This window comes from Streptopelia decaocto (genome assembly GCF_964273445.1).
Source record: "Streptopelia decaocto genome assembly, chromosome: 2".
NCBI lineage: Eukaryota > Metazoa > Chordata > Aves > Columbiformes > Columbidae > Streptopelia > Streptopelia decaocto.
This window is the reverse complement of record NC_138655.1, coordinates 140,957,667-140,971,789: the sequence shown is the minus strand read 5'-3', so window position 1 is coordinate 140,971,789 and position 14,123 is coordinate 140,957,667. Positions and strand designations below refer to the sequence as shown.

Sequence of the window (14,123 nt, the reverse complement as noted above, 5' to 3'; positions counted from 1 at the left end):
GACTAACGTCACAAGCAAACTTTGCCCTTTCTTTAGGTGGCTATACAAATACAAGCTTGAAACAGTTTGGTGATCTACACTGTCCCAACATTTTGATTCTTTTTGGTTTACCGAGATTTAGATATCTGTGGTGTTTTAATTTCAAGGGGAATTTGCATTTTAGCAAACATAGCTTTTCACTTGGCTAATAAATATGATCCTTCAGTTCTGACAGCATCAGCAGTGACGAAGAAGAGCTAAGAACGCTGGGCAGTAGTGGCAGTGAAGGCAGTACTCCAGAGAACGTTGGTCCTCCTTTCATCACGGATGAAAACAGTTGGTACAACAAATGCAAAAGGGTAGAACAGAAGTACCGGCTTGCATTGGAACAGAAGGTAAAAGATTAGTTTTTTTGTGGGAGTGATGGAGCCAAAGCTCATCACCAGCCAACTGGTGACATATCCATTTCAATAAAGACAGAAAAATAGATTAAATATTTTTTAGCGTCATGTAAGTGGTCATAAATTTTATGATCCTCAGCCTATCTAAGTATCTTTGCTCATTGATTTTGAAGGAAAAGAGGTTTGGGGAGAGGGAGGAGAGAATACTAATTATGATAATAGAGAGATAAGATTTCACAATCCAATGTAGAAGCTTTGGCTCTTTTTTCTAATCTCAGGGTTACAGGCAGTGTATCTCTGGAGCTGTTGGGTTGCAACCTTGAAGTGAACACAACTGTACACATGATTTTCCTCTTTGTTAGAAGTCATAGAATTTTACTGATGTAGGTAGACTGCCTGTTGAAGTCTTCTATAATGATAGTGATGTTAAACTTCTAACATTTAGTCTTGCAGTAAACACAAATGATTGGCAACGTAATCTGTCTAGGAATGAAAAGCAAACTATCTTCTCAGTGATCCTGAGATGAGTCTTAGAAAATACATAGTTTTAAGACCTGCTTCAAGCTAAATGGGAAAAAAAAAAGTGTGTGCTTGGATTTGATTGTAATAATTTAGGTGACATATTGAATGTTATTATAGAAACCAAAGGTAGGTTTTCCCTCTACCACCCAAAATACTGTAAGTTAAAGGTGAAGTAAATTATATATCCAAACTTTCTAGTATTTTTAAAAACAAAGTGGGGGTTGTTTTTTTGTAAGAGCATGTTACAACTACAGAGACAGAGACAATGTGTATTCACTAGTGGCAGAAAGAAGGGATTGTTCATAGAGACTGAAGAAATAGTCACAGAAAAAGAAAGGTCAGGAAAAATGAAAGGGAAGAAAAAAGAAAGACAAATGGTTAATGTTTTTAAAGAACTTTATTAGTATTTTTAGTGTCCTTTTTTTCCTAATGTCAGAATTTGATTTTGGTGAAACTGAACACAGTAAGCCATGGGAAAGGCTGGAACTACGTAAGAGTGCTTGGAGGTGTAAATATTTCCCGTAGTTTAGAGCATTAGAATCACAAGATAATCTCTCTGACTTTCTAGCTTCTACCAAACTGGGTGGGGATGGGGCGAGGAGAGAAGGGCAGATGGGATCTAGAATGGATATTCTGTCAGGTGGGACTCTGTACATACTGTGGCTCAAGTCCTGGTACTGACTCAGTTACATACATATTTAAACTGTAAAAATGATTGTTGGTGTGATTTTGGCCTGGGACAAGTAACACTGTCCTAGATTATTTCAGGTCACATTTTGTGAATTAAGTTGGTTTTATGATAACTCTTTGAAAACTTTGGTGCATTTAATACAATTTTCAAAATCATAGCTACTCTGACAGCTGTTGACACTTTCCTAATTGTTCTCTTTTAGGATGCTTACTTGATAATTGCAGCAGCAAAATAACTTTTTATTCCCACAGACAGAAAATTTTCTATTGTCTAATTTTCATTTGGGATGTGCCTGCCAAATTTTTATATAATTAACATCAACCATGGTACATCTATTCTATTATAACTTGAACAAATGACCATTAAGAGGTTAGATGGACTATGGAATAGAGCTCCTTTTCTGAGTGTTTCTCTCCTTCCCTTTTTGGACCTAGGTCATGGCACATAGTGCAGTAGGTACCAGTTAATCAGAGAGTGTTTTCTTTCAACAAAGGGGTTTTCTGACATTATCTGTGTGTTGGAAAACTGATGACTGGAACAAGAAGACCAAGTTGAAAAGAATGCTTTTTTGCTAACTGATATAGTGAGTCTGATAGATCCATCTTTTGTTCTATTGTCATTCAATTTGCGCAAACAAAGATAAATTCCTTTTGTGCCTCCTAAGTATGCGTACTGCAGTCATTAATAGCACAGGTGAATGTTTACCAGGGTCACGATATGACAAGCAGTCGGATTGCAGCTGAGATACAGATACCTTTATCTTCTGAGTTGTTTGAATGGTGGGATAGGATCAGGTATTACTTCAGCAAGGTAAATCCTAGCATTGCTTTATTGGTTCAGCAATGTTATGCTGGTTTAGACCAAGAATCCTCGGTTATCCTACTATCCTATCTTGGACACTTGCCCAGAATAGCTGTGGAGGGAAGAATAAAAACAAAGCAAATGTATATGCAGTGTTTTTCCTCTAATACTTTCTTGGCCAATGCATATCAGCTGAAGGACTTCCTGAAGCTGATAAGGGTTTTCTGTTTAGCAACCCGTGATGCTAAATCTCTCCTCCAAATACTTGTCAAATATTCCCTTGACCCCATGTAAATTTTTAGCATCCAAACCATTTTCTTGGCAAAGCATTCTGTGTATCTACCATCTGTTGTGCGAAAAGCTGCCTCCTTTTCTGTCTTTTGAATCTGGCTCATACTAGCTTGATTTCATGGTGCCTAGCTCTTGTATTTTAAAAAATGATGAACAGTCCCTTCCTGCCCTCTCCAGGCCACTCTGGAAATACAAGTTTGCCTTTTCCAGGTTGTCTCTTGTCCAAATTAATGAGTCATAGTTTACACATTTGTTACTTATGTTGAAGTTAACCCTTCCCTTTTTTGGAATTGTATAAGCTGTTCACTTTTGTGTAGTAAACTCCTAAATTCTTCTTGTACTGTTTATACTGGATTTTTATATGCTTTCACTGGTGGGATGATGCATCTCTGTGTCATTGTAGATAGAGGTATTTACTGTTCATAGTGTTCTGTCTCAAATACTGATGCTTCGTATCTAAAATCTTTTTGTAAAATGTTTGTTTGATGTTTCTGGGAGGCAGGAAAATTGTGTTTCTCCTAATGCATCAGTTAGTACTTTCAAAGTGCTACTTAGAGTTCCAAGGAGTAACTCAGCAGTCAAGATAACAGTAACATTTGATGGGGCAGAACTAGACATACTGAAAAGCTCTCAAGATTCCTTGGAACTTGTACTGAGACTGAAATAAATTCCTATCAAATATAAAAATATCCAGTGGATAGAACTGTATATCATCAAAGAATCATGGAATAGTTGTGGTCAGATGGCACCTCTGGAGATTGTCTAGTCCAGTTGTCCTGCTCAGAAAAAGGTAGACTAGAGCAGGTTGGTCAAGGCCTTTTTCAGTCAGGCTGTGAATATTGCAAGGATGCAGACTCCCCAGCCTGTCTGTACAATGCGTCCCAGTGTTCATTTACAAATAAAAAAAAAATAAATAAAAAGAAAAGGTTTTTTCCTACATTTAAATAGTTTCCTGTATTTAAATTTGTGCCTGTTGCCTCTTTCCACTGGATACCACTGGGAAGTCTGACTCCATCCTCTTTACACCTTCCCATCAAATATTGATGTGATTCTCTTCCTCTTCCCTCCTCCCCAAACCTGGACTGAGCAATCCTCTTTCTGCCTCCACTTATATATGAGGTCCTCCAACCTCTTAACAGTCTTTGTGGTGAATTATATTAGTAGCATTTCACTACTAGGTAATGTAAAAACATTTTTCTTCCTCAACAGGACTACACCTGTTCTGTGTCTCTGAAAACTACATTTTAATTTTCCTTTTCTGAATGTGTGTGCCTATGAAAGAATTGCAAATTTTTCCACGGGCTTCAAGGATTGTGCAAAATTTTATGCTGTATAGACTTATTCTATCCATCTTTAACTAAGAATTTATAAGAAGTTACTAGTATCTGACAAGCTGTGACTTTGCTTGAGGAAGAAAAAGAAATAGCTGCTTAGTATTGTAACCAGATGTGTAACTTGTGAACATACTTTGTGACCAGCCTGCCATCACAGCGGCTATTAAATACTCACAATGTGGGTTTTTGTAAATTACTAGGTAGTTGGAGTGTGATTAAGACTGCCCCATATCTTGTATAGTATCAGCAGAAAAAATGATGACATAAATGCACACGTACGTTCCAGCTGTACATGTCCAATGGTACTAAAAGATGTGACCTGCACTAGTTCTCCTACCTTATGCTTTGCTGTAGATGAATATTTATTTCAATAACTTTCTTTGTCATTTTAATGTGTGATGTTGTATTGCAGTTTTCAAAGGAAATTTAAATATTGTTGGCTTTTTTAATAATAATTCTGGATCCCTTTCATTAATTGTATAGATGATACATTGTACTTTCGTCCTTCTTATGCAATATCTAACATCCTGCATCTGTTAAGTTGTAGAGTTCTGATCTTTTTCTTGTAATAGGGACTGTTCTGTGTTCTTTTTGAAAAACAAATTAGTGCTTCATCCTGGTGGTATTTCTGTCTCATTGCTTCATCCATTATTCTATTCTATTATTCTATTCTATTTTATATAAACAAGTCATGATTTTCTGAGTACCTATTAGGAAACATCATACTAATCAGAGGTCAGTTTACCTGTCTGTTTAAAAAAAATTAAAAACCCAGCAACAGCAAAATCCAAAAAAACCCTGCAACAAAACCAGAGTAGCACTGTATACATCTTAAACCAGAAAAATGTGAACATGCATAACGAATAGGTTTTTTGATAGTGTGTTCAATAAAGCTTTCTAACACTTTTATTTCCAGGGTTACCTCGAGGAATTGGTACGACTCAGAGAAAACCAGCTATCTGAATCTGTCTCACAGAATAAACTGCTGTTACAAAGAATTGAAGATATGGATCTAGCCCATAAAATGGAGAAGGAACAGCTGGAATTTATCATTGTGGAACTGCAAGACCAGTTGTAAGTCAGTATAATGGAGAAACATTCTTAAAGCGGTATTACTTAAATTATTTAACTATATAATATGAAGAACTTATGGTCCTGTGGAGATGAGTCAAACTTCTTAAAGAAATCAATGTATTTTAGTTTGGTGGGGGTTTTTTGTTTGGTTGGTTTTGGTTTTTGTGTTTGTTTGTTTGTTTTTCCCCTGACAAGCGTTATATTCAGAAATGGCTCCCCTGAAAACTGAAGAAGTGTAAGAAACAATAATTCTGAGGTTTATTTTTTTTTAGTTCTGAAATAGCTTACAGTAAACTTGTTTAAATTTTAAACATGTTTTTATAAAATGTTCTTTATATTTTATTACTTCTAGATTTAATTCTACCCTTAAAAATACTGGAAGCAGCTTTATTTTGAACACTATTTTTAAAATGTTAGGCAGGAGTGGATAAAGAAATATTTATTTTCTTTGTATAGTTTCTATTTTATTTACGTGTGGCTCAGATACAGTAGAAGTTCATCTGGTAGTCCTAAAAATATTCAAACTGATGAAACAGTTTGCTATTCACCCTTTCTTCAATGCAAGGCAAAATGCTAAAACAACAGGAGAAGGTTTAATTTCGTAATAGCATATGTGACTCCTAATGTGATAAATATTCAAATGTCATATGATCCTTACACAATTTATCCTCCCAGCCTTGTCTGTTGGGTAGGGAGGCATTGTCCTTTTTGCAGAGACACTCCCTGGTAATGTTTAAAGACCTAGAGAGACAGGACACTTGCTGTCTGGTGATAAATTGCCACGAGGCTGCTAGAGTATGCATCTGTTCATAACAAATACAAGATAAATGATTTTAACTTATATCTGGGGTAGTTTGTATGTGTCTGAGCCCTGAAGTAAAATGGAAGTCATCTATGGCCTTTGGAACCAATCCAGGATGGAGAGAATTTAAAGATGACTTTGGGGTACTTTGGTTCCCGCTGCCCATTGTCTCACAGAGACACCACCCAGATGGGTCTTTTCCATGCAGTAAAAAGTACTTCTAGCTTGTAAACAAAGCTTTGAGTTGTTTTCTTACCCGCTCCGTCTTGTGGTAGATCATTTTTTTTTTTGCCAGCGCCTGAAATGGATTTTATGAAAATCCTCAGAAATGCAGCATTTGCTTTTTATTTATTCCAATTTCAGAGCTGAGGAAGAAAAAAGATGTTTTTCCAAGTATTTTTTTTCTTCTTCTTACTGATACAGCTAACGATTCATGTTATACTTCTTTGGCCTCCCTGATCATTTGGGGTATGTGAGGGCGTGAGCTGGTTTAAACCGATTCTGATACTTGGAAGTTTTGAACATTCAGTCCTGCTGTTATTTTTTTTTTAGCTGAGCTATATGCAATTAGACTGTTCTAAAGGTCTCAGTCCTTGGGGTTTGATATTGTTTGCTGGCTTTCTTATGTAAAGGCTCAAATTGTGGAGCAGTTTCTGTTGTCGTGACAGTGTGTCTTGTACAGCTCTTTGTGACACACTGCAGTCAGGAGCCTGGACTACACTATTTGGTATAAATATCTAGTAGTGGAGGTATAAATTTGCATTGTTATTGCTGTGAGTGCAGCATGTCCGCCAGATGAACTCTTCTTAAAGTGTGTTAGGAACTCATAGTTTCTTGTTGAGGAGAGAGAAGGGAAGAAATATTCCTAACAGGTTTCTGATGGTCAGCAGTCATAATTAACATCATTTAATCATTCTTTCATGCTTGTTTTTCCATCCTTTTTTCTTTTTTTAAAAATTTTTTTTATTCTCACCAAGGGTGACCTGGTAGCAGAGTATGTTGTATCACTAATGTGTCTGTAATGGGGCATGAGTTCTGGCCAGTTGCTTTTTATGGTCCAGCTGTTTTGAACGGTGTTCATAATTCCAAATCTTAGTGTTTTGCACCTCTACCATTTTGAAGTAGTGAATGTATGCTGTAATCTTTTTTAATTCTTTATCAGCAGGTAATAGCAAGTTTGGGATTGTAATTCTGCCCAAGGCATACTACATAACTCTTTGTAAAACACTTTGAGATCTGATTTAGGATCATTTGCTGTGTAATGGAAACTATTCTAAATAAATATTTTATATTTTATTTTTAATGATGCTTTTTTGTTCCACTGGCTGTTGTTAAGATAGCAAGTCCTACCACTTCAAACTTCTGTTGTGTATTTGTTGATGTTTCCAAAATGGCATTTCACAGGCATGCAAGTCAAAATGTTTTATGTGTATTCTCAATGGATTTGGGTAGAATCTGAGTTTATGTCTGGGTCTCCCTCCCCTCCTCACCACTCCCTCAAAAAAAAAAAAAAATTTTAAAAAAGCAGGGGATGGGGAATAGAGATCTGACTTTCTTGGCAATATAGGTTGTTCTTGTTGCTGACTTGGAAACCAGATAGCACTAATGATCAACAAGGCTTTCAGGATATAAATTAGATTACCTATGGAGAAACTTCTCCATATTCACATTTAATAAGGCAGTTTTCTATAAAGCGTGAAATAAATATGGAGATAGGAGACTGAAGAAGCCCGGAAATAATTTTTGTTTTACAGCTGCTATGCAAAACTTAATTCTACAATGTTGAGTATTCTTAACTTTGCCTCATACGCTCCAAACTACAATGAACAACACAGCTTCAATTAACTTAAAAGCCATTTCATAGGTCTTATGAATACCAATATCTGGAAAATAATGAAGCTGAGAATGTATCAAATTAGTTATTCACAAAAGAGTAATATTTTTTTTGTCTCTCAACTTAGGATTTCTTTATAATATCGCCACCTATCTGGGGACTGGATGTCTCACTTTGCTGACAGGTGTCTGGTGGCAAATCAAGTTAGAAAAATGAAACTGCAATAAACCACCTGGTCACCTGTTGGACATGTTTAAACTAATGCACAGCTGATCAGGAAAATAAGAATGTTCAGACTAGATATTAGAGAACATTTCTGTACAGAGAGGGTTGTCAAACACTGGAACAGGCTTCCTAGAGAAGTGATCGATGCCCCAAGCCTGTCAGTGTTTAAGAGGCACTTGGACAATGCCCTTAATTATACACATTAACTTTTGATCAGCCCTGAAGTGGTCAGGCAGTTGGACTAGATCATAGGTTTAAATCTCTTCCAAGGACAACCAAGAGAAACCTGTGATCCATGGCATGCCTGACTGAAGATAACAGTTTGAATTCCATAATGTTCAAAATGTGAGGGGAGAGGAGCCCCAAATCATCAAGAAACTGTGTCCTGGAATATTTGAAACTCACAATGGCAGCCATTTCTTCCTCCTCTAAGATCTCTCAAAGAAGTGTTGAATATCTCTTGGAAAAGAGATATATTTAATTGCACACGCCATCAGTAAAAAAATTCTGAGCATACCCCCTAATATAGGTATATTTATTTATTAATTATATACATGTACTACTGTATTAATATATTATGTACATTATAAAACAAACACAAAAATAGAAATTAAAGAGGATGATATAAGGATGGGTAAAAACACTTTTAATTTGTTTGTTTGTTTATTAATAGTACCAAATGTATTTTCTTCCCATACCCCAATGGACTCTTATGAGCCCCATTTTGGAGACCACGTCCTTGGAGGACTAGTTAGCTCAGGCAAAGAAATAACTGGACAAAATCTGGAACTGTTTGCCTACAACATCCTTGCAGTAAAACTATTTATCTCAGCTTCAACAGGCTTTAATCCCCCTTAGGGTGATTCTTAGCCTTTCTTTTGGATTACACACTACCTGTGTCTAAGGCAAACACTGCTGATCTTTGTTCCTTTAAAGTTTAGATTCTGCATCTGAAATTGATATTTATATATGTTAAATATTGATGTATGATCACAAGAGAGATTCCATCAATTTCCTGGATAGTGACTCATCTCCTGCATAGTGACTCATATTATAAAAGCTAATCACTTTAACAAAACCACTTTTAAATAAAATGATAAGGGAAAAGGAAAGCATTGTATACAGAGGTAAAAACCCCTGAAGTTAACATGCTTTAATTTTTTTTTTCTTCTGCTGTGTTTTTCTGCTGACATGACAACAGTGATTTGCATAATGTTTACCAACATGGGTTTCCTCCTAAGGTATTTTTCAGGTTGGTGTGCCTGGGATAAGATGATACAGCCCCTTTGTCCCAGTTGGTGCATTTTTTTGTTTTTTTTTTTTATTTCTCACTTGTATTGCAAATGTATTTCTTAGGTTCAGTGACTCTGCTATATTTTATAATGCTCTGGTTTTTATCTCCCTCTGCTGTTTCTTCCTATATCCCTGTCTTGTTCTGATGTTTCGTGGAGGGAAGGAAAGTCAAGAAAACTCTCCTGTGTTTGGAATTTTGTCTTTGGTTGTGCCACAAATAAGACTGAAATAAAATTGTAATTGTAGGGAGACTCACATTTTACATTGTATTAAGCTTTTCTGTATAATTTAGATTCTTTTGTATGTTTTATGAAATCTTAAAGCTAGTGTTTTTAATTCATCTGGCTGCTACTTCAGAATCAGTCAGCCTTTTCAAGGCCCAAACAGTGTTTGTACTCCCTCTTAATATTTTAATTTAGGTGTCTGAGAGATCCAGGAGTATCACAGAATCACAGTATTGCAGTTCCTATCTGAATAACACCAATGTCTTTATAAAGACAGGAAACAACAGTTTAGTTGCAACCCTGAGAGAGCATTTTTTTCAGTGACACTCCTTAAGCACAGTAAATGCTGTGTGTGTGTTTCCATCAGAGCTGCACACAGCATGTCAATGCTTCACTCTCTGCCCAGCATCAACTGTTGGAGTAGGGTGTCCATACAGCTGTTTTTCCCTGTGTTGGCTCTGCTCTGAGCTCAGGCTAACTAACACATCCAGCCTTTCAGCAAAGTCCACCAGCTTGTTCTCAGCACCATCGGAACACAGATACCATAGTTATCTGAGAACAGCGTGCCACAGTAAATCAAGACATATTTAGGTCCAGGCAAAAGGAGCTTCTCTATTTCAAATACATCGTGTCCTGCCAGGTGTATTATGGAGTACTTAAGGGATGATTAACTGTATTCTTTGCAGCAAAGGTGATTCCTTTCCAAAGACTGATCATGCCCCATGTGTTTAAAAAACTTGCTTATGAAAATAGTACCTGTGCTTTTCCTCGTTTTGTCAAGATTCTGGTTGTAAATGCTCCAGATCTGTCAGTGCTGCCACAGAGACTCTGCCTGAGAGAGCGAGGAGGGTCACAGAGTTGCAGAGGGTGTAGGAAATTGAATGTAGTAATGGAATTCCTCTACTGCATAAGTACAGCAAATCCAATTTATTGTAGCTGATTTATTTTCTCACTGAAAAGAACTAGGAGATTAAAATTGAATGTTTGATCTTCTTGGTGATTTTCTTTCCTAGAATGTCAAAACTGAGAATGGTAATCCTTCTTTCCTTTTAAAGCTTTCATGGATCCTTGATATCAAACTGTAATTCACATTAGCCACGCTTTTATTTCTAATGCTTCCTGTATGTCCTCTGACTCCCTCAAGTTTGCAGAAGCAGTTTTAAATCCTTAAGTCTGGTTTGTTTTCATCACCTTATTTTCTCAACTTGTCTGTCCTTTTTATTTTTATTTTTTTAACAGTGTTGTTTATGGAGTGTTTTGGATTTTATTTTTGTGGAATTCTTTCTTTTTTTCAGTTTGCTGCAATATTGTACGCCTGTTCTATTTTACAAAGGTGTGAATAGACAGCAAGAAGGAAAGTTCTGTTTTCAGTGAGGTGGACACCTGTGAAGACAATGGGAGGGTTTTTTTTGTTTAAAAGTGTACCTAGGAAAAGTTCAGCTGGGCATCATACATGGACAGACAGACTCCCGCAATTCAGAATGGAGCATACAGAGTGAGGCACAGCAAAGAAATAAACATAATTGAAAACAATTGCAGCCAAGCCTCCAAAATGATGGGGGACCCACTGTTCTTAGAGTCCAGGGGGATTGTGTGGATTTATTGCACAGCAGGAAGCCAAAAGTTTCTGGATTCTTCAATCAGCTTGAAGAAAAAACTTACTCCTTAGGATGCAGTAGATAGGGAATGATTTTTAAACCCTCATATTTTAATTTCTCATTCTGAACTTTTAAAAAGAGGGTTTAAAGGGTTTATATTAAAATAAATCTTAAATTTCAAAATGTTAAAAGCTCTTGAAGTTATTGGTATCTTCAAGGACAAGATGTGTTGGTATATTTACAACAAAATGCTGTCTGACTCCGAAGAGAAAGGTACTAGTTTTTGTAATGAATTCCCCCTCTCCCCGCTTCCTCCCGCTTTTTACCCCTTTTTTTCCCCCTTGTTTTCTCTCCTTAGTGGGTTAGACAATCATAGGGACTTTCCTCTGACCATTTTCCATTCTTAATGGCACTAGTATGGCAATGAGTCTCCTTCTCTGAGTCTCTAATGCATACTAAAATCTGTTTTTATAGCGGCGTCCTATCTCTTTTCTCCCATAGCTACACTTTTAAGGGTAAAGGCATCACATAAAAGTAGCAAGTAAGAAAGCTTGAAGTTACTTGCTTATTAGCACTATGTGCATCCAAATTCCAGAATTTTTATCCAATGATGAATTATAAGGTTGGGAGCAGGGGGAAGTAAAGCCTTTCAATACAATAATGCAAGTGTTGAACCTTTGAGGGCCTCAGTACAATGCAGCTGTGAATAATGTGCATTCCCAGTAGGAAAGCATATTGTATGCATCGTGGAGTTTCTTCCTCTGTTAGTATTACCTGAACTTACCTGAACTGTGGCAGAAAAAGAATAGTTGGTTTGGCATGATAATGTTAAAGAACCTATACAACAAATACCAAAGTTCTCCTGTTTTAATTCCACAAGGACAACTATCTCATGTCTACAATAGGTCAACCCGAGGCTTTGATTTCATAAAACGGTTTGATAAACTTAATACTCACAGCAAATGGAGGAGATAGAGAACATCAGCTAAAAATAGGATAAGTCAATCACGATGCAGAATCATTAGCTCCTGGAGTACAAAAAGAGAGACTGAATTTGATCTGTTTGTGCTTTGCCCATGTAGATAAATAATCTTGCATTACCATTTGCCTCTGAGAGTCCAAATTTTTCTTGCTTCATTTCTTAACCCTTATGTACATTTACTGTAGATTTGCTTCTATATTCTGGAAGATAGTGAAGGGAAAAGTTAGTACCTGATAGTGTGTATATGTAAGTGAGAAGAGTTCAGCAAAAGTTACTTGTAGGTTCTTCTAATATATTTAATGCAAGTTACATGAAGTTCAATGCCAAACTAATGAACTTTAAGTGGCAAATAGAAAAGATATAACCAATTTTTCTGAGGGTGGAAGAATACTGTCAGGTTAGAATGGTGAGGCTAATTCTATATTTGCAGAGATATTACATTATCATTGATATACTGCATCAATCTAAGAGTCTTTAGACAGAAGACATTGATATTTACATTATCCTAAATTTCAGTTTTATTTGGATATATCTGTTGTTTTAAATCAGATCAAGAATTACATTTCATCCAGTAAAAAGGAATAGAAAAATCCATTTTATACTTTCAAAACAAAACTGAGATTTTCTCTAAAATACAGATAGTTTGACCAAAGAAAACATGAGTTACAGGTTGGTGTGTGTACACAGAGAAATGTTTATGAGGTTTTTTGGTGTGTGTGTTTGTGGTGGTGTTGTTTGTTTGTTTTTCATTATGGATGATTTTTCTAAATTTAGGATACAATTTGTTGTTCTTTCTTCAAAATCCAGTTTTAAGGCTTTAACTTTCTGTCTTGGATTTTCTCAATGTTTTGTTAAAACACAAATTATTTCTGTGAAGGCTTAAAACCAGAGAAAAGTGAAATGTCTGTAGTTATAACCAAGAAAATACAGTAAAGTGTGTTACCTGATTTCTTGAGAAAGAATTTTATTAGCTGCCTTTCGATTTGGATAGCAAGTGGTTGAGATTTAGATCGGTGCTTTTTCTGTTTGTCATTGAGATATTATGCAAAGTAAGTCAACGTTCCCTTATTCACTTTTTCGTCATTAGAAACGTGTCATGCTATGGGAGTTTATGTGCTAGTTTTGGCAAATACTTGTCTATATGGAAGATTCATCTCGCAGTTATAACATTGGATATTTCTGCTGAAACTCTGGCTGCCTTAATCTGACAGCAGAAGTTTAAAAAAGTGTTTTTTCTGTCAACCCAAAGTTTAGTCAACCATTTTGTGGTTGATACTACTGTTTATAGTGAATCCAAGGGAAGTATGTTAAAATGACAAAAATATTGAGAAGACCACTACTTTTAGTGAAGTTTTCCTGATCTGTTCTGAAGGAAGATTTGTATTTACCTGACTGACATGGAAAAAAAAAATCATTGAATGATGAGGTCCCTTTGAGAGGATACTTACTAAAGGCAAATTTGATAATCTGTCAAAAAAAGCTGTTTGCTAAGAGTCCTCCATTTTCCAGCAGGAAGGATCTCATAGTTGAAGAACACAATTAAAAGCTGCTTTTTACTTTTTTGAATTTGGTTGCTAGTCAGGTTCAGTATTTTTCTTGTTTTCAGTCAGGACCTTCTATTTGGAGAAACAGGCCGTGTTGTGTCTGTTATCCTTCTCCAAAGGAATCGGGCCTGGTTGTGAGTGTCAGTCACGAACTGCACTGGTATTGTAATGAGCATATGCAAAGTTATCATATTGTAGTGTGTTTTGCTCCAGTTTGAATGTTTGTATTCTGAAATAAAATCTCCACTGTAATTAGACTAGAACTCAAGAGTCAAGCTACTGGTATTTCTGCCAATATAAATTTATTAAAGTTACTCCAAAGGTCAAGGAAATCAAAGGCTGTATAAAATTGATGATGGTATTTTTATGACTGGAAGACATATTTCAAGATCTCTAAGAAGTAATATAGGAGGACCAAAAAGATTGCTGAAGGAGCTTCAAGGAGGTCAGTTCTGTGGCACAACTAGAACTGTTGCTGTTACACAAGAAGATCTGTTGGCCGGTCAGAAAGAGTGAGAACATGTGGTG

The 14,123-nt window shown here is 36.2% G+C and overlaps 1 protein-coding gene across 1 annotated transcript in view; it reads left to right on the top strand.

Moving 5' to 3' along the window:
• The window catches only part of RUNDC3B (RUN domain containing 3B), a 52,986-nt gene that overhangs the window by 27,019 nt on the left and 11,844 nt on the right, over positions 1–14,123 (top strand). The window contains exons 7-8 of the mRNA XM_082043942.1: positions 206–374; positions 4,936–5,093. Of these exons, the coding sequence (XP_081900068.1) occupies positions 206–374; positions 4,936–5,093 (327 nt within the window). The remainder of the gene's footprint in view (positions 1–205; positions 375–4,935; positions 5,094–14,123) is intronic.